General features: G+C 46.5%; 3 protein-coding genes across 3 annotated transcripts; all 3 read right to left on the bottom strand.

Annotated features, from left to right (window-relative positions):
- Positions 1–1227: 1227 nt before the first annotated feature.
- birc2 (baculoviral IAP repeat containing 2) lies at positions 1228–15838 on the bottom strand. The gene is made up of 14 exons (XM_084449339.1): positions 15805–15838; positions 15370–15401; positions 10365–11345; positions 9702–9982; positions 9068–9379; positions 8266–8569; positions 6655–6754; positions 6430–6508; positions 6267–6318; positions 5920–6162; positions 4129–4227; positions 3816–3971; positions 2993–3034; positions 1228–2514 (listed from the first exon to the last, which is right to left on the bottom strand). Exons 3-14 carry the CDS (start codon positions 10462–10464, stop codon positions 2321–2323), a joined length of 1962 nt encoding a protein of 653 aa, XP_084305465.1. The 5' UTR covers positions 10465–11345; positions 15370–15401; positions 15805–15838; the 3' UTR covers positions 1228–2320.
- Positions 15839–16560: 722 nt separating this feature from the next.
- On the bottom strand, positions 16561–22205 carry LOC311318123 (transcriptional coactivator YAP1-like). The gene is made up of 8 exons (XM_084449348.1): positions 21930–22205; positions 21452–21651; positions 20962–21116; positions 20287–20388; positions 18732–18850; positions 17519–17640; positions 17326–17426; positions 16561–17210 (listed from the first exon to the last, which is right to left on the bottom strand). Exons 1-8 carry the CDS (start codon positions 22167–22169, stop codon positions 17035–17037), a joined length of 1215 nt encoding a protein of 404 aa, XP_084305474.1. The 5' UTR covers positions 22170–22205; the 3' UTR covers positions 16561–17034.
- Positions 22206–23602: 1397 nt separating this feature from the next.
- cfap300 (cilia and flagella associated protein 300) lies at positions 23603–25587 on the bottom strand (the record flags this gene model as incomplete). The annotated part of the gene is made up of 7 exons (XM_084449346.1): positions 23603–23737; positions 23989–24055; positions 24173–24345; positions 24670–24827; positions 25013–25082; positions 25287–25368; positions 25478–25587. The coding sequence occupies 7 exons, from the start codon at positions 25585–25587 to the stop codon at positions 23603–23605; spliced, it is 795 nt and encodes a 264-aa protein (XP_084305472.1).
- Between the last annotated feature and the right edge of the window lie 776 nt (positions 25588–26363).

Below are 26363 nucleotides of genomic sequence, written 5' to 3'. Positions count from 1 at the left end.
GGAGAGGTGTGGTCCTCAGGAGATATGGACCCCTGAGTCTCTCCTCCCTGTGGGGAGAGGTGTGGTCCTCAGGAGATATGGACCCCTGAGTCTCTCCTCCCTGTGGGGAGAGGTGTGGTCCTCAGGAGATATGGACCCCTGAGTCTCTCCTCCCTGTGGGGAGAGGTGTGGTCCTCAGGAGATATGGACCCCTCAGAGGAGCAGGACAGATGTATTTAATTTGATCTTAATGGACGTCACTCACACACACTGCTTTTATTGGTTGGGATGATTGATGTTGGACTGCAGCAGAATCCACAGTTGGATAATATGTTCTATTACATTTGTGAACCTTGAGTATAGAATAAACTTTCTTTCACCATAAACGTAATACATGCACATGGACCAGGGTACGGACAACCACTAACAAAGTACTGTAGAACATACAGTAGGGGCAGCTGTGGCTCAGTGGTAGAGCGGGCCGTCCAATGATTGTAGGGTCGGCGGTTCGAATCCCGCCTCCACATGTCGAAGTGTACTTGGGCAAGACACTGAACCCCAAATTTCTCCCAATGAGCAGGTTAGCACCTTGCATGGCAGCTGCTGCCATGAAGGAGGCCTTCATTGTAAAGCGCTTTGGATAAAAGCGCTATATAAGTGCAGTCCATTTACCATTTACCAGTAGTAAGAAATGTCATATGTCAAATGCTGCAGTATTTGTGTCAATATTTGTAGCAGTCCTGTAATCTTTCAGTGATGTCATTATTTCTGTTGTCATGCAGGTTGGGAGATATCTTGCCCACATCTAATATGTGAGTTTCTGATGGCCAAAATGGTCATATTAACTATTTGTTTTGACTTGATTTTCCCCGTTTGTTAATGGTTTTCACACCTCATTGTATCATTAATAAGTATCAAGGGTCAATCTGTGGTCACTCACACAGTTTGAATTGTCAGATGGTTGAAAGTGATAAAAGGGAATGAAGACCCTAGTTCTGCCCCTTCTTCAGGTTAACAGAGCCTAGTTTGGGGTCTTATCTGTATAAAACCCAGTATTGATGCCTTTGGTCAGTTCAATAGTTCAGTTAATAGGAGGTTCATCAAAACACTACCCCAGACAGTTGAAATAAATTACAAAATAAAACTTATTTTCTGATGTACTTTATTGAAACACCATTATGTGACTCCAGATGATCAATCAGATACCCAGTTGTGATTGAGCTCTTTGGGCCAGCTGAACTTTCTCCCCTCCGCCCTGCAGAGTCTGCAGAGCTGTAGCTCAAACTGCTACAAAGCATTTAAATGTGGCTCAAAATAGATAAAGCAAACCTGTCATCTCCCAGTGGATTCACTGCTCACCTAGATACACATTTAAACTTAATACAATTCCATGCACCTCTAGTCACACCTCAAGTAAAATGACAGAAGCCTCCGTCACCACCTCCTTCTCCTCCACCTCCTTGTCTCCACCTCCTTCTCTCCAACTACCAGTCACTCCCCTACCTCCTCCTACCCTCCATCTTGAGAGGTTTGCTATGGACCTCACAGAGCAGCATGACATACAATGAACAAAGTAGCTGGTATTTAGAAGTTTTTTAATTTATACTGTCACACAAAATGGCTGCATGTGTCACACGTGTACTGGTTTGTATTTGTTGGGATGATTAATATTGGACTGCAGCAGCCATCACCAGATCCACCGTTAGATAAAACCTTCTACTGGGTCTGGGAATATTGAGAATAAAGACTTCCTTTCACCATCACATGCGCATGGACCAGGGTATGGACAACACATGGACCAGGGTATGGACAACACATGGACCAGGGTATGGACAACACATGGACATCACATGGACCAGGGTATGGACGACACATGGACCAGGGTATGGACAACACATGGACATCACATGGACAACACATGGACCAGGGTATGGACAACACATGGACATCACGTGGACCAGGGTATGGACAAAACATGGACATCACGTGGACCCTGGTTATGGACAACACATGGACATCACGTGGACCCTGGTTATGGACAACACATGGACATCACATGGACCAGGGTATGGACAACCACTAATAAAGCAGCATTGTAGAATATACAGGTTTATGTAGTGAGTCATTCTATTGGGATGCAACAAGAACAGGAGAAAGGATGGAGGCTTCTGCTTGGCAAATTCCCTAGAAAAAGCGAAGGACGCCCAAAACAACCTTCCGAGCCACCGTCCTCTCACTGCAGAATGAGTACGTTTGCGCCTGTCTGGAGCGATGGCGGCGAACGGGAAGCCGTGTGGGGGTCAGTGGGCGGCGTGGGCGTGGCGTCCCCGGGGGAGAGGCCCTAGGAGAGGAAGGTGCGCACCGTGCCCTTCACCAGACCCCGGCAGATGGGACACTTGCGCAGCGAGGGGGCGCACTCCTTGCACACCACCAGGTGTCCGCAGGGGATGAAGACGATGTTCACCTCCTTGTCCATGCACACCTTGCAGGTGCGCTCCTCCTGCAGCCGACGCAGCTGCTCCTCCATGGGGAGGTCTGCGGGGGGGAGGGGGGAGGGGAAGACGAGAGGCAGCGGGAGGAGGAGTGAAGGGAGGAAGAGAGATGATAGACGGCATTATGGACGTATAGTGAGACACCCAACGTCATCTCTGGCTTGTGGACTCGCACACACTTCTACACAGGTACTGTACACACACGTTCCAGCATGCATGCACCAACGCACAAACACACACTCCTCCGGTCACACACACGCACACACACATCCTTTCTCACTAGCGCAGGAGCGAGCGGGGAAATGAGGCCTCGGAACCTGACACTGGACCAATAGTACAGCGAGTCTGGGAGGGCGAGCGCAACCATTGGATGAGCAGCCTGACACTCCCAGCCAATCAACTCAGTTCAGAGGCCTCGTTTCCCAAAGGCGAGCTGAATCTCTCTAAGCCAAAGCTACAAGCATGTGTGTGTGTGTGTGTGTGTAGCAGCAGTAGCAGTGTGTGTGTGTGTGTGTGTATACCTGAGAGATCTTGACTTGGTGATGCAGCTTCATTTGTCTGGGCTGAAAGTGCAGTGAGAAGAGAAATTAAACAGGGGTTTGAGTGGGAGTGCTGGGCTGGCGAGGACTGGGATGGACGCGTGGAACGATGGCGACGCAGCGCTGGACCGACCCCCAGCTGGACGGACCCCCAGCTGGACGGACCCTCAGCTGGACAGACCCCCAGCTGGACAGACCCCCAGCTGGACGGACCCCCAGCTGGACCGACCCCCAGCTGGACCGACCCCCAGCTGGACCGACCCCCAGCTGGACGGACCCCCAGCTGGACAGACCCCCAGCTGGACCGACCCCCAGCTGGACTGAGACTGGGCTAAGCAGAGCTTAACTGTGCTCAGAACCATCCGTTTGACGACGCGTTTTTAAAAAGGTGAAAAATCATATGAAAAAGGCTTGGTTGGGCTCGGCATCGCCTGGCGTTGGTGGAGAGTAGGCCTGTCTAGATCAGTAGTGTGCCTACCTTCCTCCTAACCCTTCCCAAGCCCCTACCCACCAATCATTCTCACAGTGACATGGTCAGGACAACACGACACAGGGTCACCCCGACCCTCCCGCGACCCCTTATCCCTCACCCAAATGCTAAAAGACCGAGGGCTGCTTTCCCCGACACAGATTAACACCTCGTCTAGAGCGAATAAGCCATTTCAACAGAGGTTGTCCACTGACTGCGTCTCTCGTCCGTCTAGGACTCTGCTTAATCTGTGTCGGGGACGCCGCCCCTGGAAGTAGCGGTCAGCGGAGTGGGTGTGCCAGCGTTTGGGCTGTGGTGAGAGGGTGAGGGATGTACCCATGAGGTCTCGGAGCAGGAGCACGTCGTTCTTCTGGATCCAGTTCCTGAACACCTCGGCGGCGGCGTTGCCCTTGGTGAGGACCAGCTCGATGAGCCTGGCCGTCTGCTGCTGGGGCGTGGTCTGGGCCTGCAGGCCGCCGTACTCCTCCGCAGCTAGGGGGCGACAGCGCACAGGACGGGGTTAGCGCTGTAGAGCCTACGGGGTCTCTGGGGACAGGTGACGGTCTCTAGGGACAGGGGACAGGGTCCCACAGGACTGGAGCTGTCTAATTGTCCACAGTCCCAGTAGTTGAAGTAGAGACGCACATACTTATCACGTTCTGCTCTCTCAGGTGCTCCAACACCGACTCAACGCTCTTCAGACGTTGAACCAGAGCTGCCTGGTGTCTCTTCAGGAAGGTGAATCCATCTGGGGGGGGGCAGGGGGGCAGAGTTAGATAAGCACACTTTTGGTGCGTTTGTTTGTGGTCGGAGGTGGCAAGTCGCAAGTGGCAAAATACCTACCTCCGACCTGTGTGCATTTGAGCTATATACCATTATATCAGTTACCTAGTTATATCTATATACCATTATATCACAGTTACCTAGTTATATCTATATACCATTATATCAGTTACCTAGTTATATCTATATACCATTATATCACAGTTACCTAGTTATATCTATATACCATTATATCACAGTTACCTAGTTATATCTATATACCATTATATCACAGTTACCTAGTTATATCTATATACCATTATATCAGTTACCTAGTTATATCTATATACCATTATATCACAGTTACCTAGTTATATCTATATACCATTATATCACAGTTACCTAGTTATATCTATATACCATTATATCACAGTTACCTAGTTATATCTATATACCATTATATCAGTTACCTAGTTATATCTATATACCATTATATCAGTTACCTAGTTATATCTATATACCATTATATCACAGTTACCTAGTTATATCTATATACCATTATATCACAGTTACCTAGTTATATCTATATACCATTATATCAGTTACCTAGTTATATCTATATACCATTATATCACAGTTACCTAGTTATATCTATATACCATTATATCACAGTTACCTAGTTATATCTATATAACATTATATCACAGTTACCTAGTTATATCTATATACCATTATATCAGTTACCTAGTTATATCTATATACCATTATATCACAGTTACCTAGTTATATCTATATACCATTATATCACAGTTACCTAGTTATATCTATATACCATTATATCACAGTTACCTAGTTATATCTATATACCATTATATCACAGTTACCTAGTTATATCTATATACCATTATATCACAGTTACCTAGTTATATCTATATACCATTATATCAGTTACCTAGTTATATCTATATACCATTATATCACAGTTACCTAGTTATATCTATATACCATTATATCACAGTTACCTAGTTATATCTATATACCATTATATCAGTTACCTAGTTATATCTATATACCATTATATCACAGTTACCTAGTTATATCTATATACCATTATATCACAGTTACCTAGTTATATCTATATACCATTATATCACAGTTACCTAGTTATATCTATATACCATTATATCAGTTACCTAGTTATATCTATATACCATTATATCACAGTTACCTAGTTATATCTATATACCATTATATCACAGTTACCTAGTTATATCTATATACCATTATATCACAGTTACCTAGTTATATCTAGTGCATTCGAGCAACTGGGGGCTGAGAAACATTTCCGAATTTGCGTCGAGGAAGTGCGAGTTCAAGCGGTGTTTTATTTAATCATTCCTAGTAGCAAGTCGCAATTTGCCGCCTCCCAGTTCTAAACGAATGCACCATTTTATTCCCCTCCAGTCTAGTGTAATACACTACCCACAATGCAAATCTGCTTGACAAATACTGTAATAGCTAGCTGTAGTTACAGGCAAATTATAGTTGAGCAGTGTTACTGTGTGAGTAGGCCTACCTGAGGCCCCCTGGGGTTAAACACACACTAGCGCTAGCGTTACCCTAGAGACGTGTTTAAAATGGCCGCCAATGTGGCGCCCGTTCAAATTGTCAGCTGTACCTGACGCCATGGCCTCCGCCACCATCTCCCTCTCCTCCTCTCTCTTCTGGTCTTCGGCGCTCAGCAGGTCCAGGACCAGCTCCTGGACAGTCTTGTAGTTCTCTCCGCTGGTCAGGATCTTGCTTTGGACCGTCTGCTTGACCAGGCCGCGTTCGAAGCCCATCTCCAGGGCCGACTTCACCACCGGCGTGTTCATCATCACGGCGTCCTCGGACCGCTCCTCGCCAGGACCCAGATGGACCACTACGGGGGAAGGGGAGGAGGGGGTGGTATGTGTAAAACACCTACATTTCTTTTGGCGCACCCCCTCCATAAAGGCTTCAAATCCTCTCCTCTCTCTCCCTCACCTGGCGGGTCGACGAACTCCCTGGAGCTGCTGTCGTCTCCGTTGGTGAGGAGCTGTGGGGGGAGGAGACCAGCGCTTGCTTGACACTTCCTGTTTTTGCAGTTTGGCGATGAGGTGAGATGAGGTGTGTAATACGAGAGCGCGTCTCCCCGCTCGTGACTCACCTGCTCAAACAAGCGCGGGAAGCGAGCCTGGATCTGGAGGACGAACTCCTGGCCCTTCTCCTGAAGCAGGTACTCGCACCTGCAGACGACCACAGCTGTGTTAGGAATGACGGCGCAGACGCTCACGGACGTGCTTTCGTCAAAAAAACGCTTTCACCAGGCGCGCGTTGCGCTCCACGGGGGTGGAACCATGAATGGTTTTAGGGTTAACCGTCCACTGGTTACCTTGGAAACCATTTGGCGTGTTCCACCCAGGGGTCGTCTCCGGACTCCCAGCATCGCAGACCGCCGTCACAGCAGAAACACTTCACGTCATCGTTACGACCTGACAACACACACACACGCGCACACACACACACACACACACGTGAGTTCCCAGCAACACCACTACTGCAGTGGCTGTCATACAGTGTACAGTACTCCTGGGGAAACCCAACACTGAACAACGCCATTACTCAAAAAAGCCCCCCCCCTCCGATCAGAAAACCCCCTGATGGCTAGTAGACGGTAGTGTGACTAATGTGGTGCGCGATCTTTGACGCTAGCTGTGTGAGTTACACACGGGGAAACCCCGTTCTTCACCAGAGAGGCATGTGTCCTTTTTGCTGACAGGAACTGGGTTCCCGTGACGACAGACTTGTCAACGACAGAGCGGGAAGCCCCTGGGCTCTGAAGCCCCTCCTCCCCTACGTAGTAGAAGCCCCTCCTCTTCTACGTAGTAGAAGCCCCTCCTCACCTACGTAGTAGAAGCCCCTCCTCCTCTACGTAGTAGAAGCCCCTCCTCCTCTACGTAGTAGAAGCCCCTCCTCCTCTACGTAGTAGAAGCCCCTCCTCCTCTACGTAGTAGAAGCCCCTCCTCCTCTACGTAGTAGAAGCCCCTCCTCCTCTACGTAGTAGAAGCCCCTTCTCCTCTACGTAGTAGAAGCCCCTTCTCCTCTACGTAGTAGAAGCCCCTCCTCCTCTACGTAGTAGAAGCCCCTCCTCCTCTACGTAGTAGAAGCCCCTCCTCCCCTACGTAGTAGAAGCCCCTCCTCCTCTACGTAGTAGAAGCCCCTCCTCACCTACGTAGTAGAAGCCCCTCCTCCTCTACGTAGTAGAAGCCCCTCCTCCTCTACGTAGTAGAAGCCCCTCCTCCTCTACGTAGTAGAAGCCCCTCCTCACCTACGTAGTAGAAGCCCCTCCTCCTCTACGTAGTAGAAGCCCCTCCTCCTCTACGTAGTAGAAGCCCCTTCTCCTCTACGTAGTAGAAGCCCCTCCTCCCCTACGTAGTAGAAGCCCCTCCTCCTCTACATAGTAGAAGCCCCTCCTCCTCTACGTAGTAGAAGCCCCTCCTCCCCTACGTAGTAGAAGCCCCTCCTCCTCTACGTAGTAGAAGCCCCTCCTCCCCTACGTAGTAGAAGCCCCTCCTCCTCTACGTAGTAGAAGCCCCTCCTCCCCTACGTAGTAGAAGCCCCTCCTCCCCTACGTAGTAGAAGCCCCTCCTCCTCTACGTAGTAGAAGCCCCTCCTCACCTACGTAGTAGAAGCCCCTCCTCCCCTACGTAGTAGAAGCCCCTCCTCACCTACGTAGTAGAAGCCCCTCCTCACCTACGTAGTAGAAGCCCCTCCTCCCCTACGTAGTAGAAGCCCCTCCTCACCTACGTAGTAGAAGCCCCTCCTCACCTACGTAGTAGAAGCCCCTCCTCCTCTACGTAGTAGAAGCCCCTCCTCCCCTACGTAGTAGAAGCCCCTCCTCCTCTACGTAGTAGAAGCCCCTCCTCCTCTACGTAGTAGAAGCCCCTCCTCACCTACGTAGTAGAAGCCCCTCCTCCCCTACGTAGTAGAAGCCCCTCCTCACCTACGTAGTAGAAGCCGGCCTTGGCCAGCTGGTCGGGCCGTACGGGGATGCGGGAGGGCCAGTGGACGAAGGTGAGCAGCCTCTCCTCGCTCTGCTGCATGGCCGGGTTGGACACGTTACTGAGGGCAGCGGCTCCACCAGAGGTCTGGGAGGCTCCGGCAGCAGCCCCGGCCCCGGCCCCGGCCCCAGCCCCGGCCCCGGCCAGGGAGACGTTGTCGGCCCGGTCCCCCCGGACGAACAGGCAGTTGGGGTAGTGCCTCTGGTGCTCTGACACGGCGCGGTCGCCAGGCTCCCAGTTGCTCAGCTAGGAGATGGAAGTGTTTTATTAGATGTGTGATTGATGACCCCCCCCTCCCTCTGGGAGCGCTCAGAACATGCTCTCTTCCTTCCGGGGGTTTCTGGGATGTTCCACGCTACTGTATCCATACATCGTTCATTTAGTTTTTCTGCGCAAGTAAAATATACAGAACAAGACAGGGAGTAGATATAGATAAAATGGAGGATAGAATTTAGTCCCAGATACATTATTCATGTTTTAAAAGTATTTAAAATGTCTTTACATTCCCTCTGCCCTCAGGATCACCTCCAGGGATGCTGTATTTTCAGCTGTATTTATTTTCAGCTGTATGTAAACTTTCAGTAAATTCCCTAGAGGATCAAAGTATGGTGATACGCATGGTCCTTGCCAATACCCAGCCCTCTTCACTTCTCAGCATCACAGATCTGATACAAGCTTTTAGGTGAAAGCAATAAGGCACTAGTATAGCGCGGTGGTTGGGGGGGGGGGGGTATAACACCCTACCTGTCCTCCACAGGTGAAGCAGGCCACCCTGTCGCCCGTGCCCAGGTGGTAGAAGCCGGCCTTGGCCAGCTCTCCGGGGGTGATGATGGAGAGGCTCCAGGAGCTGAAGGAGTCCAGGCGGTCTTGCTCCCTGCGCATGCTGGGGTTGTGGCAGGTGGGCGGTCTCTGGTGGGACATGTCCTCCACCCCGCGGGAGCTCAGGGGGCTGGAGGGGGGCGGGGCGGAGAAGCCCATGTTCAGGTAGCCCACCGCCTCCTCTCCCTGGCTCAGCGCCGGAGGGTTGGGCGCCGGGACGGGGGCGGGGCCAGACACCTGTGACGGTAACACGCGTTACTCAATATTTCTACTGGAGTAACATGTTTGTAGTTTTCATCATTTGCAGAATAATGGCTAAAATGGCCCTGAAGCAATGGCTAAAATAGTTTTTTTTACAATTTTTATTACAGTCCTACAAAACCCAAGAAAGGTGGGACTAAGCTCAATTGATGAACTAAAATGTACTTGAAAATGAAGCAAATCCAATGTTCAATTTGTTGATCTATAATAATAACAATTATAATGAAGCTAGTCTTAGTCACATGGTTTAGTCAGGCTATCCAGATCATGTGATGGTGGTCATGGTCCAGGTGCTCACCGGTACGGCCTGGGCGCTGCGCAGCGGGGAGAAGGCGGAGTGGGAGGAGGACAGCAGGTTGGCGGTGGAGGGGAGGGTCTGGATGAAGGAGCAGGTGGGGGACAGCTGCCTGTGTCTCTCTGTGGGACAGTCTCCGGCCTGCCAGCCCTCCACGGTCATGTTGCACCTGAAGCACTGCACCCTGTCCCCCACGCCCGTGTAGAACCAGCCGGCCCGCGCCAGGCTGCGCTCCGTCACCCCCGACACCGGGAAACGGGCAAAGGTGGAGATACGGAACAGCTCTGGAGAGAAGCACAAAACATGACATCACTCTGACCTCATAACGATGAACCGCTCAACTCAGTCCTATCAGCTCAAAGTGTTGTGTAAGCCAACACTTCTATCTCCTCACATTAAGATAACCCATGTTTCACTACATTTGTTTGAAAAAAATTAATTAAATGTAAAAAAAACAAAAACAAATACTTTCCAATGTCATCTTTGACTAGAGAGCACTTTAGAGATCATAGAGAATAGTCAAGAATGAAGTTGAGGATGAGCCATGTGACACATTGGTGTGGATGAAGCGCAGAGGTAAGAGTGATGAGAAGGTGATGGACAGAGCCCATCCTCAAAGCCATTCAAAATACATTATTATTATTATTATTATTATTATTGTCTTACCTGAGGAGTTATCATACTGCAGGTCTGGCGGAGCTCCGGTACGACACAGTCCCATCAGAAACACGTTGTTTTGGAGTTGCAGTGGTAGAGTTTCCATCATTAGATGGTAAGAGTTTAAATTTCAAGACACGAAAGAAGAAAGGATGCCCTTCTCAGGGGGGGAGGTTTGAGTTTGCCCAGGATCATTCTCACACACACAATGACGAGGCACACATGCAAACCATGTGAAAAGTAATAAGTGTCTGGAGGAAATTACACAAAACACCAGATGGTTTTTCCCTTCATTTCTTATTTAACCCAAAATGGAAACAAAAGTGAAACTAGACCAGTCAATAAAAGTAGCATTCTGAAACTTTCAGCCTATCAAACTCCTCTGAACCTATGCCTCAGATATGACTATTCCACTCCTCAATGCCAACTTGTCTTCTTGGAGACATACAAGTCTGGGGTTAGGATGGGAAGCCCGCTAGGCTCTGTCCCACAGAGTTAAAGGCTGAGATACAGCCTGACTTGTGTGGGACACACCCTGCGGTCAGAAACGGAACTCCAGTCTGTGTAGCGAAACTGATAAAGACGACCCAAACTAGGATAAGTGAAACTTAAAAATTGCGACATCATACTTATTCCGCTTGGACCCTCATCCTGGATCGGTGTGTGCTGAATACTCACACACAATCCTAGCAGACGGGTGTGTTGGTGTGTTTGACAGACCTTCTACATACACTAAAAACATAACTGAGTGTGGAGAGATATGGGCAGGTGTGGTGAGATATGGAAATGAAGCTACTTAAAAAGATGCATAAAAAACTACCTCATCCAAAGACATGAGCCTGGGTAACTCAAACCTCCCCCCAGATATGGACATCCCCTCTGAGGGGATTTAGGTTTCCATGACACAAGACATTCAACCCAATATGGAAACTAGAGATGTCCAGACGAAGAAGAGCAATTCTTGCTTCGCTGCTTCAATGTCGACCGCACCTAAGGAACAGAGAATACACAAGTATGAATGTGTGTGGCTAGGCCTCATGACAACACTAGATAGAGGTAAACTAGATCCTTAACCTCCCGGCCTTGGTTGCAACAATGCCCTCCCCGCTAGCACTAGCAGCTACATAGCTAGCTCCAGCTACCAGAACCAAGCTAACGACCACTAGCACTAGCAGCTACCAGAACCAAGCTAACGACCACTAGCACTAGCAGCTACATAGCTAGCTACAGCTACAAGACCCAAGCTAACGACCACTAGCACTAGCAGCTACATAGCTAGCTACAGCTACCAGAACCAAGCTAACGCTCTCTGGTCGCTGGTGTGAGGCCAGTAGTTGGTCTGCCTCCATTTTACATCTTCAACATGACAGAGATTACTAACGTTACGTCCAATTCTAATTAATCAGCAGATTCTCAGCTGTTGGCTATAGGTTTGCTTCAGTCAGGTTACATTTGACAGCTGTAGTCAATGACTACAGCTGAAATAGCTAGCTAGGAACCATGTTAGCTAGTTAAATAGCTAGCTAGGAACAATGTTAGCTAGCTAGGAACCATGTTAGCTAGTTAAATAGCTAGCTAGGAACCATGTTAGCTAGTTAAATAGCTAGGAACCATGTTAGCTAGTTAAATAGCTAGCTAGGAACCATGTTAGCTAGCTAGGAACCATGTTAGCTAGTTAAATAGCTAGCTAGGAACCATGTTAGCTAGTTAAATAGCTAGGAACCATGTTAGCTAGCTAGGAACCATGTTAGCTAGCTAGGAACCATGTTAGCTAGTTAAATAGCTAGCTAGGAACCATGTTAGCTAGCTAGGAACCATGTTAGCTAGTTAAATAGCTAGCTAGGAACCATGTTAGCTAGCTAGGAACCATGTTAGCTAGTTAAATAGCTATCTAGGAACCATGTTAGCTAGTTAAATAGCTAGCTAGGAACCATGTTAGCTAGCTAGGAACCATGTTAGCTAGTTAAATAGCTAGGAACCATGTTAGCTAGTTAAATAGCTAGCTAGGAACCATGTTAGCTAGCTAGGAACCATGTTAGCTAGTTAAATAGCTAGGAACCATGTTAGCTAGTCAAATAGCTAGCTAGGAACCATGTTAGCTAGTTAAATAGCTAGCTAGGAACCATGTTAGCTAGTTAAATAGCTAGGAACCATGTTAGCTAGTTAAATAGCTAACTAGGAACCATGTTAGCTAGTTAAATAGCTAGCTAGGAACCATGTTAGCTAGTTAAATAGCTAGGTAGGAACCATGTTAGCTAGTTAAATAGCTAGCTAGGAACCATGTTAGCTAGCTAGGAACCATGTTAGCTAGTTAAATAGCTAGCTAGGAACCATGTTAGCTAGTTAGGAACCATGTTAGCTAGTTAAATAGCTAGCTAGGAACCATGTTAGCTAGCTAGGAACCATGTTAGCTAGTTAAATAGCTAGCTAGGAACCATGTTAGCTAGTTAGGAACCATGTTAGCTAGTTAAATAGCTAGCTAGGAACCATGTTAGCTAGTTAGGAACCATGTTAGCTAGTTAAATAGCTAGCTAGGAACCATGTTAGCTAGTTAAATAGCTAGGAACCATGTTAGCTAGTTAAATAGCTAGCTAGGAACCATGTTAGCTAGCTAGGAACCATGTTAGCTAGTTAAATAGCTATCTAGGAACCATGTTAGCTAGTTAAATAGCTAGCTAGGAACCATGTTAGCTAGCTAGGAACCATGTTAGCTAGTTAAATAGCTAGGAACCATGTTAGCTAGTTAAATAGCTAGCTAGGAACCATGTTAGCTAGCTAGGAACCATGTTAGCTAGTTAAATAGCTAGGAACCATGTTAGCTAGTCAAATAGCTAGCTAGGAACCATGTTAGCTAGTTAAATAGCTAGCTAGGAACCATGTTAGCTAGTTAAATAGCTAGGAACCATGTTAGCTAGTTAAATAGCTAGCTAGGAACCATGTTAGCTAGTTAAATAGCTAGCTAGGAACCATGTTAGCTAGTTAAATAGCTAGGTAGGAACCATGTTAGCTAGTTAAATAGCTAGCTAGGAACCATGTTAGCTAGCTAGGAACCATGTTAGCTAGTTAAATAGCTAGCTAGGAACCATGTTAGCTAGTTAGGAACCATGTTAGCTAGTTAAATAGCTAGCTAGGAACCATGTTAGCTAGCTAGGAACCATGTTAGCTAGTTAAATAGCTAGCTAGGAACCATGTTAGCTAGTTAGGAACCATGTTAGCTAGTTAAATAGCTAGCTAGGAACCATGTTAGCTAGTTAGGAACCATGTTAGCTAGTTAAATAGCTAGCTAGGAACCATGTTAGCTAGTTAAATAGCTAGGAACCATGTTAGCTAGTTAAATAGCTAGCTAGGAACCATGTTAGCTAGCTAGGAACCATGTTAGCTAGTTAAATAGCTAGCTAGGAACCATGTTAGCTAGTTAAATAGCTAGGAACCATGTTAGCTAGCTAGGAACCATGTTAGCTAGTTAAATAGCTATCTAGGAACCATGTTAGCTAGTTAAATAGCTAGCTAGGAACCATGTTAGCTAGCTAGGAACCATGTTAGCTAGTTAAATAGCTAGGAACCATGTTAGCTAGCTAGGAACCATGTTAGCTAGTTAAATAGCTAGGAACCATGTTAGCTAGTTAAATAGCTAGCTAGGAACCATGTTAGCTAGTTAAATAGCTAGCTAGGAACCATGTTAGCTAGTTAAATAGCTAGGTAGGAACCATGTTAGCTAGTTAAATAGCTAGCTAGGAACCATGTTAGCTAGTTAGGAACCATGTTAGCTAGTTAAATAGCTAGCTAGGAACCATGTTAGCTAGCTAGGAACCATGTTAGCTAGTTAAATAGCTAGCTAGGAACCACGTTAGCTAGTTAGGAACCATGTTAGCTAGTTAGGAACCATGTTAGCTAGTTAAATAGCTAGCTAGGAACCATGTTAGCTAGCTAGGAACCATGTTAGCTAGTTAAATAGCTAGCTAGGAACCATGTTAGCTAGTTAAATAGCTAGCTAGGAACCATGTTAGCTAGCTAGGAACCATGTTAGCTAGTTAAATAGCTAGGAACCATGTTAGCTAGTTAAATAGCTAGCTAGGAACCATGTTAGCTAGCTAGGAACCATGTTAGCTAGTTAAATAGCTAGGAACCATGTTAGCTAGTTAAATAGCTAGCTAGGAACCATGTTAGCTAGTTAAATAGCTAGCTAGGAACCATGTTAGCTAGCTAGGAACCATGTTAGCTAGTTAAATAGCTAGCTAGGAACCATGTTAGCTAGTTAAATAGCTAGGTAGGAACCATGTTAGCTAGTTAAATAGCTAGCTAGGAACCATGTTAGCTAGTTAGGAACCATGTTAGCTAGTTAAATAGCTAGCTAGGAACCATGTTAGCTAGCTAGGAACCATGTTAGCTAGTTAAATAGCTAGCTAGGAACCACGTTAGCTAGTTAGGAACCATGTTAGCTAGTTAAATAGCTAGCTAGGAACCATGTTAGCTAGTTAGGAACCATGTTAGCTAGTTAAATAGCTAGCTAGGAACCATGTTAGCTAGCTAGGAACCATGTTAGCTAGTTAGGAACCATGTTAGCTAGTTAGGAACCATGTTAGCTAGTTAAATAGCTAGCTAGGAACCATGTTAGCTAGTTAGGAACCATGTTAGCTAGTTAAATAGCTAGCTAGGAACCATGTTAGCTAGTTAAATAGCTAGCTAGGAACCATGTTAGTTAGTTAAATAGTTAAATAGTTAAATAGTGATCTCCCGTTAACCGACCTGGCCCAAACACTAGGACAGCCCTGCTCACAGTAGGCCCTCATCTGCTGCTAGCTACACTAGCTACTGCTGATTGGACGATTGGTGACAAACAAACAGCTATTTCTCGTGGTCCTTGCGAATAGATGACCTAAAAAGAAGAATTAAGACATGCCTAGCTACTCAAGATATGTCTAGCTACTCAAGACATGCCTAGCTACTCAGGGAACCTAAAACCACCATCGTTTTAGGTTCCGTGTGAGTTGTATCTGCTCAGGAAATGACTCACCCGGGAGAATGTGTTAACCAGAGCTTCCTGGTCTAGAAAAAAGAAATAATAAATATGTGAGAAGGGGCTTTTGCCGATTTGAATAATTATCAATAGAAAAATGAATAATCGTCAGGATTACCAGGGTAAAAATTGGGTAAATGGTCATTAACATACATTCTGCCAGACATGTGTCAATAAAATAAAATGTCAGAGGACTCGAAAGAGATGATCAGTGTCTCGTGATCCATTTCAACAGTTCCCCCTTCATGACGTCACACAAGTCTACTTTCATGACTTTACCGCACATATGCAGCATTTAAAGCCTTCGTGTTAAACTGTTAAGCTATTCTTTAGTAACACCCTATATCAATAATGATAGACAATAATGAAAAGGGCAGATCAGTGGTTTACCAGCTTCCCAATAGACAAACATGTTTTAAAAACGTCGCCTACCTCCAACTGCCGCTGAGCCGCTCGGAAGTGGATTCTGCGCTGTGACTGACTCGTGCGCATGCGCTGTGACTGACTCGTGCGTATTCGGGAGTATTCGGGACTTTCCTCTGGTCAGGGAAACAGGCAGGCATAGCCCAGTCACGCGTTTCTGTGTCATTAGGCGTGAGTTGTAGGCTAACTCACATGAATGACCGGTTTCAACCTTAAAGAACTCTTTGCTATATTTAAAACCCCAAATAATATCATAAAGGGTAACGTTAGGCCTACAACTTTACTTTGTCTAGTGAATTTGTAGGCCTAAGTGAAAGTGAAACTAGCCTCTAACATGAAAACTGTTGGTCATCATACAACATCGCTTCACTATACAATGGGTAGATCCGTACTTTAAGTGGCATGGTATTTATTAAAAAACTACATCAAACTGTTTATTAAATCAAAATGATAACATACAGATATAAAGATAATGTATCTATATAAAACACATGCATAAACAAATAAATACAAAAGTTATGCTGAACAGGCTATTTGTATGACTTGTGTAAAATACTTTTTGAAACACTTTCAAATACTTCAGCAATACTTGGCACAATGGCAAACCAATACAATTCTCCCAAAAGTTACAAGCCTGACATTGCCAATATAGCACTCCAGGCAGGTCAGTCATTTAAAGTTTCATGCAAGACAAAAAAAACAATGAGCTTATCAGAGACAAAACAAACGAAACATGAACTTGTCTAACTTGACTTGCACAGGCTGTGATGCGTACCACACTGGGGTGTGTGACTATTACAGACAGACAGGGACAGAGATCATCCAACTGATTAGAACTGCTGGGGGGAGTTTAGCGTTTGTCATCCACAGTACCTCTCTTTACTGATGTAAAAACACATGACTGTGTATACTTAACTTGCTTTAGATATAAAGAAATCAAATAACAAAAAAGATACTTATTGATACAAACAAAACAAAATGTATACACATTATAAGGAAACGAGTACTATAAATTCTGTTGAGAAATTAGAGGTTGCTTCACCCAGAGTGTGGAAGGTGAACAATCCAAGAACTAGTGTCATTATTCCATTGTCTTCACATCCCTACAAGTTGGTAGTTGAGGAGCTTTTGTCTGGTGCCAAAGCTGCAGGTGTGTGTCTATCCAGATGAAGGAGTGTGCATGTGTGTCTATGGTGAGGCGAGGTATAATGAAGTTTGTCTGTGTGAGTGTATGCATGTCTATAGCCAGGTGAGCAGGCTATCCTTGTCAATGCGGGATGCAGAGAGAACGGTCTCCATGTCGGTCAGGATGTCTGAGTCCAGAGCTTCCTGTATGCTGGGCATTAGCTCCTCCCCCTCATTAGACATGCAGAGCCCGGACCTCGTCTCCAGTAACGCAGTAACCCCAGTGTCACCTATCACAACAGAGAACACAAAACAGAACATTAGCATGCACCAAAACTGTACCCATTTGCAATGATTACATGCAAAAGTGTGAAAAGAAAAACAGTTCTATATCTATATTATTACCTGTGTCCATATGTTCCACAGTGTTGAGCAGGTGGTCTGAGGTTCGAGGTAAACTACTTACACTCAATCCACTGTCAGTGCTCTCGTTACGGGAGTGGATCCTACCAGACAGACGGACAGAAAAAAAGACACTTAATTTCTGTGGGATACTCCACATTATCTGCACGAAACACATCTCAATACACAAACTCACCCGTTGAGAGCTGAGTCTGCATGGTTGGAGCTCCTGTTCCTGATCTCCTGAGAAGGACCCATGTTTAGCGTATTCCCCTCATGTTCCATACTAGCAGGCAGCTGGCTCCTCATACCTGCATCCTGTCACAGACACGCATGTGCAAGTGAATACAAACACATCCTGAATAAGTGATATGCATTGTCTGCAAAAACGAAACATTTCAGAACATGAAGGCAGTTCCTCATATTGAGTTAGGTTCAACCTGATGGCAGTGCGTCATGGTGAGCTAGGTCCAACCTGGCTTAAAGGAGTAGTAAAGGGAAAATGCATGTTTAGCCCTGTTTTAAGGTTACTTATGATCATATACAATGGTTCAGATCAAAACGTTGACAAAACTAGCACTTTTGAGAAAGTCTGATAATTGCTCTAACACTGTTTTGGTCATACAATGGATGTGGGTGGGCACCTTGAAAAGTCTTTCAAAAACATGTTAAACTCTCGATTTCAAAGACAAGAAGCTCACCGCGGGGGTAATTAGTGTCCGTTGGTGTTCTGACATCAAATTCGCCGCAAACTATGAATCCTGTAGGGTTTTATTGATATTTTTTTTTAAATCCATTGACTTGTATTAAAGCGACTGTTGTAGATTAATCCGCAGAGGGGATTCAGGAAGCGGAACTATTTACGGTAGCTATTGTTATTGTTTATGTTGCTAGGCTATCTAGTTTGCGGAAGTTTACACACGTATGTGCTGCGACTAAATAGTTCTCTATGCTAAATATTTAAAAAAGCCTTTCCAGATGAACTCGAATCTTACTTTATGACAAATTATATGTCAGAACGCCAACTAACACCTCGGTGAGTTTCTTGTCTTTGAAATTGAGAGTTTAACATGTTTTTTGAATGATTTTTCATGGTGCCCACCCACATCCATTGTATGACCAAAACGGTGGTAGAGCAATTATCAGACTTTCTCAAAAGTGCTAGTTGTCTACGTTTTGATCTGAACCATTGTATATGATCATAAGTAACCTTAAAACAGGACTAAACATGCATTTTCCCTTTACTACTCCTTTAATAATTATGGTTAATATGAGGAACGGCCATAATGTTGCAAAATGTTTTGTTTTTGCAGACAAGTATGTTATTCTTAACCTAGATATTCAGATGCCACTCATTGCCCCAGCAGTCTGTGGGTAAGGCATGAATTTGGCTGAAGTTGACATCTGACCTGCATTCTGATTGGCTGAGGCACATCCTGGTGTTTGTGCCGTTGTCTTTCCCTCTCCTGCAGCTGTTGTTGTCTTTGCTGGGTTGCCACACCGACAAGGCCAGAGCTCACCTTCTGGGCTGGGGGAAGATTTACAGGGAATGAGCATATAGTCTAAAGGTTAAGACAAGTGTTGTACTACAAGTCTTATGCCGGGCTCACACTACAGGATTTTGGGGCCAATTTATCTCTGATTCACCCCTCTTGACAATCAGAGGAGAACCTGGTCTGGAACGTTGGTCGGTACCGATGTTCAGCCCAGATGATCTTGTAATGTGAGGTGTTTACAGATCCAGATGATCTTGTAATGTGAGGGGTTTACAGATCCAGATGATCTTGTAATGTGAGGGGTTTACAGATCCAGACGATCTTGTAATGTGAGGGGTTTACAGATCCAGATGATCTTGTAATGTGAGGGGTTTACAGATCCAGATGATCTTGTAATGTGAGGGGTTTACAGATCCAGACGATCTTGTAATGTGAGGGGTTTACAGATCCAGACGATCTTGTAATGTGAGAGGTTTACAGATCCAGATGATCTTGTAATGTGAGGGGTTTACAGATCCAATCTTATATCTCCGGATCTGCTTGCAGACCAACCAATTTTATGTATACTGTGCAGGTATGTGCACAGTGCATGAATGGTTTATTGAAAAATTCATTGCAGACAATTATGTAGCTGAAACGTGAACGTGTTATGCAAGAGTCACACAGCAACAGAGGGAGAACAAGAGTCACATAGCAACAGAGGGAGAACATTGACACTGGAGCGGTAAATCATTATTAACAAGAGGGCTCTTTGCCGGAGCTCATTTCTGCAATGATTCTATCTACAGACTCATCAGTAGCCAATTCCTCCCAAACTGTCCCCATGCCCTGCGCATAGCTCTGCGTCTGTGAAGGGAGCTCTGCGTCTGTGAAGGGCATGCCGTGTTTGGTCAGAGCCCAGCCAGGCTACCAGGTCAAACCCAAAGCAAGGATGCTGCTGCAGTGAGAGGAGCCAGCAGTCTCTCTCCAGTCTCTCTTCAGTCTCTCTACGTCAGGTTGTGTTTGGGGGTGGAGAGGCTGCTTTGACCGAACCCTGCTTACATAACGACTTCTGAGATGGAATTCTTTGCAAACAGCGGCAGTTTTGTTGCAAATATGTTGCAAAAATGAGACGAGTGAAATCAGATTGTCTTGTGTATATTATTATGCAATAGTCAGATGTGTTCTTTTTTTGGTTCAATTTGTAGTTTAGGCTTATTGCACTGCTATTTATGTTCTGGCCTTCCCAATATTAGCTGAGAAAACATTTGGCAAACCCAGTTGCCGACTCCTGAGTAAGAGCAAGATTAGCACGATTCACCATTACTCATCACACGTTCTATTTTAATGATATTTTTACAGCACAATTCTCTTTCTGAAGAGAAATCATTTTCTTCCTGATGGAGCGCCACCCGTTTGTCAAAACAGGTACATTGGCGTAGTTTGGCCCTCACAGCCTCATGTACATGTGTATGCATGCGTGTGTTACCTAGGCGTGGGTCTAGCCAGGAGGTGGTCTTGGTGGAATGGTTGACGTAGTACACCTCTCCCTCAGGAGTCATGGCCTGCTCCCACCCCTCAGGAAGTGGACCTGCACAGCATCACAGCGTCACTCTCACTCACCATGGAAACACTTCAGCCCTGGGTCAAAACATCTGTAAAACACTTGTGTCAAATACTAAAGGCGCACTCTGATTGGACCCAATGGAATGGTTCCAAAGTTCCGGAAGCCGAGGTAAACCAATCTCACCTCTTGCTTTCACTTTCAGGTTACTGGAGCCATATTATTAGCCCAGGTCTGATTAGCAGTTAGCAGTTAGAGCAGACAGGAAAGGAGTGGCTAAAGTTAAGTTTCTGACCTGTTTGGGGTCTGGCCGTGCTGTGTGTCGTAGGTTGGTGAGGTTTTGAGTGTAGATGTGGGGGGGTTGGGGGGTGGGGAGGGAACAGGGGATAGGGGCGGGCAGGGTACTATTATGGACTAGCTCGGCTGATCTTGGTCTGTGAGGTGGGAGAGGATGAGGGCACAGAGGGAAGGGAGACGAGAGAGTTACTAACCTTGTTGCATGGTAAAAAGGACAGAGGGGATGTAGGGGGTGGGTAGTGAGAGGACAGAGGGGGGATATTGGGTGATGAGGAGGACGGGGGAGAGGGGGGAGGGCCGTACCTGTGTCAGGGCTGGCGGGGTGCGTCTGCGTGGCGGGCGCAGGGTTGGCGAGGGTGTGGGCGTGGGGCGGAGGGCCGGAGACGGGGTGCGGAGCTGCGTTCGTCTGCAAGTGGGCTAGACGGGGGTCATGCCATGTCGTTGTTTGGTCCAGGTGGCTACACGCAAACACACACGCAAACACACACACACACACACACACACACACAACCGTTCTGCATGACTGGGCTCCCATAGTTTGCTGTAGCTGTGAAACCAGTGGAACCAGCTGGCAGTGTACACGCCCTTAACTCAGGACCTGCTCTACCACACACATAAAGCGCACACACACACACGCACACACACGCACGCACGCACACGCACACACGCACGCACACACTTAAACATCAGCTGGGTACACTGTCCAGAAGTATGGACCGACATACAGGCAATGTGTCACAGGGTAACAAGCAGAGGAGTTGATAGGTGGACAAACAGACACACTGGCGCTCACTTGAGAAAGTAGCGCTGGCCGGAAGGTGTCTTGGCCATCTCCCAGCCCTGGGGGAGGGGCATGTCATCCGGGAGGGTCGGTGTTGCCACGGCGCCTGCTGGTGGGGTGGAGAGGATGTTGATGGGTAGGGAGGCTGGGGACGAGTGGGCACGGACATGATGTGGGGTCAGAGAGCCGCACACAGCGCCATCCGAACTGGCCTGGAGAGAGAGAGAGAGAGAGAGAGAGAGAGAGAGAGAGAGGGAGAGAGAGAGAGAGAGTGAGAGTGTGAGAGTGTGAGAGAGTGAGAGAGTGTGAGAGAGAGAGTGAGAGAGAGAGAGAGACACACACACACACAACAATAAGAGAAGATAAAACGATGTAGAAGCATGTAGCTAAACTGTGCAGAATCAAGGCTGGGGTGAGGGTGAGGTCAGCCCTTTGCACACAGTTCAGTTTTGCTTGTGTGATCTGGAGGGAAAGGCTATCTGGATCTTACTTGTCTGGAGTGGCCCCTAGGATCCGGCTGTCTGAAGAAGGAGTCCGGGAGCTTCCTCATGCGCATGGGCAGGGAGGGAGGCAGGCTGGTCTTGGGGTTCATCACAGCATTGAACAGCGCCTCAAGATCCGTCTGCGAATCCCCGCGTACGTGCACGACCTGCTGCCCCGCCGGGGGCGCGCTCTGCTGCGCGTGCACGACCTGCTGCCCCGCCGGGGGCGCGCTCTGCTGCGCGTCCATGCTTCCAGGAATGAGGGGTTCCAATAAATCCCAAAAGTTGACCAAATAGTTTTTCCAAAACAAAAAACAAATGCAGACGCTTACTAGATTCTAAACGAACCCCCCAAATTGGGATTGTGATAATAAGATTGTTTTGGTGTGTTTTCTGGACTTTAAAAAAAAAAATCTGTTTTGCGTGGAAAACAAGTCGTCCACTCTGTAATATCTATCTATTGCTGTTGAACTATAAAAACGCTGAACATCGACCATCAAATTAAACTGTTAACATCATGCCTTTACATTTGAATTTTGTTGTCAAGATCTGTCTTGGAAAACACGTTGGTAGTCCCACATACCTTCAAATTGCCAACTTTTTTTTTTCTCTGCAGAAGATCCCTTCGCTTCCACCGCCGAGTAGGCCTACACTGCTCCAAACGCCCGATGCGCCACTCTCACTGCTTCTGTTTGCATAACCCTAATAAGAAATATGATTGCAGTTGGACAGAATAACAATACACGACCTAAATCTCAGTTTCGCAGTTCCAAAACTTTTTCAACTCTACTAGCTAGATTACTGCGGACTCGTGATCGCCTAGAGGGGCGGGGCTGGAATTAAAGCCACAGCAATTTCTCTGTCCCATCATACTGTTCAGACATCTTTCATACTTCAGTGTAAGTGTTGTTCATCCAAGCCTCAATTGCAGCTTTGTTATGAAAGTTAGTCAATTACACTGGTAACATTAACACAGAGATGTTTCCAATGTCAAAAATTGAATTTTTGGAATACATAAAAACACACACCCCATGTAAAATGTTTTATTGACATAAATGAAGTGCAGATACACAATGTATCTCTCCTTTCATTTGAACAAAGCCTCATGTAGGGTTTAGTTGAGTTTATGATTTCGTGAACAAGCCCTTTGCCCTCTCCAGTCCTCTCACAGCAGACCTGAAGGAGAGAGGGATGAGAGGGGAAGCAGCCGGGGGCGTGGGACAGCTGGCCGACTCTCACCGTTTCACAACACACAGCTGCCGACAGGGACAGTTGAAAATGGAAGGTGCTCCTTGAACACTCTCAAAATGCATTCCGCTCTCCTTCCTTCCTTTGAGAAAACACTGATCTGGCGTGACTGGATTGGTACCAGTTGAGTAGAGTAGCGCTGGCTTTCGCCCATCCCATCATATCAGATCAAAGACTACAGCGAAGGAGAAGGAAACCTTGACTGTGACAGGGCCCCTCTGAGACATTCCCCCAGTCAAATAGAACCAACCCACTGAGCGAGAGAGCTCTTACGCCCCCTAGTGGGTGAAAGACAGACGGGCGCAGGCCATCACAGAGCTACATGAAGCTCTATGCTATGCTGTGGGCACAGGAGGAGGCGATGAGGCTGGCGATGAGGTTGGCAGTCACTAAGAGTAAGGCAGTGGGCTGGAGTCCTTCTCGTGGCCCAGCGTTACAGTGTGAAGGAGCCCACTCCCCAGCTGTGGTAGAACACACACACATGGCGTTTGAAGGGGTCGATGATCAGGTAGGCAAACGTCTGCTCCTCCTCCCTCCGTCTCCCCGGGTAACAGAGGCCGGACTCATCCTGCAGAAGGGGGCAGGGGGGGAAACACAGGTTCCAATACAGTCTGACTTTCTCTGTCATCCCTCTTTCCATCCCTCCATCCCTCTGTTTTATCACTGTATGACCCTCTCCTTTCCTTGTGCTCTCTCTCTCTCTATCACTCTGTCACTCCATCAATCTCTCTCCAATCCATCCTCACTTCCTCGTTCCATCTTCAGAGCTCTGGGAGCACTGGAGCTGAAGAGGGACACTCAGAAAACAAAACCACTCACATAGGCGGAGACCTTCAGCACAGTGGAGACCACACTGATCTCTTTGGTCTCAGGGTCCTTCTGGACACTAGAGAAAACAGAATCGGATTCATTTAAAAAAACAGGGCAGCCATTACACAACTACACTTTAAAATGAGCATATTTTGTGTGTGATTCATGTGTGTGTGTGTGTGTGTGTGTGTACCTGACTAGGTCTTTGTAGATGTGCTTCGTAGTGTTGATGTAGGGCGTGATGGTGTCTTCATACTGACAGAGCTCCCCTCCCAAACACAGGTGCTTAAACAGGCGGAACAGGAACTCCCCTCGGCCCTCTTGCCCAATCACATCGTAGTACTCCGACTCCTCCTCCTGCAGCATCTGGAGAGCAGCATAAACATTATAAAGTATTATTATTATTCGGTTGTTGCTGCAAGGTTGAGGAACCGTTACCCAATAATTTGACTCCCTTATTCTTGTATAGGCCTAATGGATACAGCAATAAAGACTCTTGACTCGTAAGAGTGGTATCCTGCCAAACACAACAACAGGTCCCAGAAAAAGGTGTCGGATAAGGAGGGTGTTTCTGTGAAAGAGATTTGTGTGTGTGTGTGTGTGTGTGAGAGAGAGAGAGAGAGAGAGAGAGAGAGAGAGCGAGAGAGACAGAGAGAAAGAGAAAGAGAGAGAGAGAGAGAGTGACCTGACCTGTCTCAGTTCATCGTAGTCTGGATAAACATCATGGAGGCATTTGACAATGTGTCCAGACGGCCTAAGAAGTCCACTAGTGTAGAGAGGGTCAAACAGCTCCATGGACACCTTACTGCACGGCACCACCTCGACAGCTACCGAGACCGCTGTGGTGTCTGAGACACACACACACACACACACACACACACACACACACACACACACACATGCACCTAAACAGTCACTGTCAGGGAAACACAAGGAAAACATTTGTGACGTACAGTATACGTACTCATACAGCGTACACATACGCCATAGGTATTAAATCTGCACACAGTCTGCTACCACAGCCAGCACACACCCAGAGGCACCCAGGCTCCTCCCTCCATCCTCCTCAGGTTGGCCAGCACACACGGGTCCCGGAAGAAGCTCTGATGATTACACACACGTCATTAGAGCCACTCCGTCGTCTCTACGACCAGGAGAGCTGCTATCATTAGATGAACAAACTCTGATGATAACTGACACGTTATTAGAGAGTGCTTTGTCATCATCATCATTATCATTGAGGTTCATGTTATGTGGGAGGCGAGTGAGTGTGTGTGTGTGTGTGTGTGTGTGTGTGCATGACTTACCAGTGTAAAGTCGTGACTGTTGTACGGGTAGAAGATCTGGTCAAAACTGTAAGCCTGAGCTGAGATCCTTCCTAACATGGACCTGAAACAGACACACATCAACTCATTAGCTAGTATAACTAGCCAACGTTAGCTAGTTAGCAATACACAATAACTTGTGTATGGATATTCTCATTCTAAATATAGTTTACCATTTCATGAGGAGTTCTAACATGCTTCTGTCCTGAAGAAAGGATAACTTCTTCGAGGGCAAAAGATTGAAAGAAAACCTTTGCTCAAACGTGCCCTTCTCTCCTGCCATTTCGGTTGTTGTGTATTTGTTGCCTTAGCGACAGGGGTCCACTTGGGCTCGCGTCACGGTTTCCTGGTTTCTATTTGCTTTGTTTCCGGTCTAGAGCCCGCTGGTATCCTGTCACACAAATGTTTGTTTCCGGTCTAGAGCCCGCTGGTATCCGGTCACACAAATGTCGAATCGAACAGCCCAGTCTCGCCAGTCGCTACAAATTAAAATAAAACATGAACATACCAAACGAAGTAGTCTATTCCAGAAGAAGTTCTTGCCGCATCGCATCATAGGTTTATTGAAGCTTGTTTTTGGACAGGGGGATCGCTATCCGCTTAGATCGGAAACCACAACTGCAAAGCAAATAGGCCACAGGCTACATGACCCGTTCATAAATGTGTCAGTGAAAAGGCTTTTATCGTTCAGCAACATGTTTCAGCTTTGTGATTGTGATTCAGCACTTTGAGATTGTTTCACAATGAAAAGTGCTTTATAAATAAAATTATTTATTATTATTATTATTATTATGGAATGCATTAGAATGTGCCAGAGGCCACCAAATTTGGGCTTTTGCGGCCAAAATGTTTCGCCTTTTCCCCTGCTGCTCCATATCCTTGTGGAAAGCCCTGTAGGGTTGAACACTTTTGCAAGGCACCACATGCATATCACATTCTCATTAGGGCCCCATTGACAGCACTGTTACACACAAAGCTTCATGGCTGCCAGGTATTCTATTTCAAACATGTGACGTCACAGACGTGAGTGTTTACAGGAGAATATAACGCGCTACAGAT

Source organism: Borostomias antarcticus (genome assembly GCF_949987555.1).
Source record: "Borostomias antarcticus genome assembly, chromosome: 15".
NCBI classification, from domain to species: Eukaryota; Metazoa; Chordata; class Actinopteri; order Stomiiformes; family Stomiidae; genus Borostomias; species Borostomias antarcticus.
The sequence above is the reverse complement of the archived record's forward strand: the minus strand, read 5'-3'. Positions and strand labels throughout refer to the sequence as shown.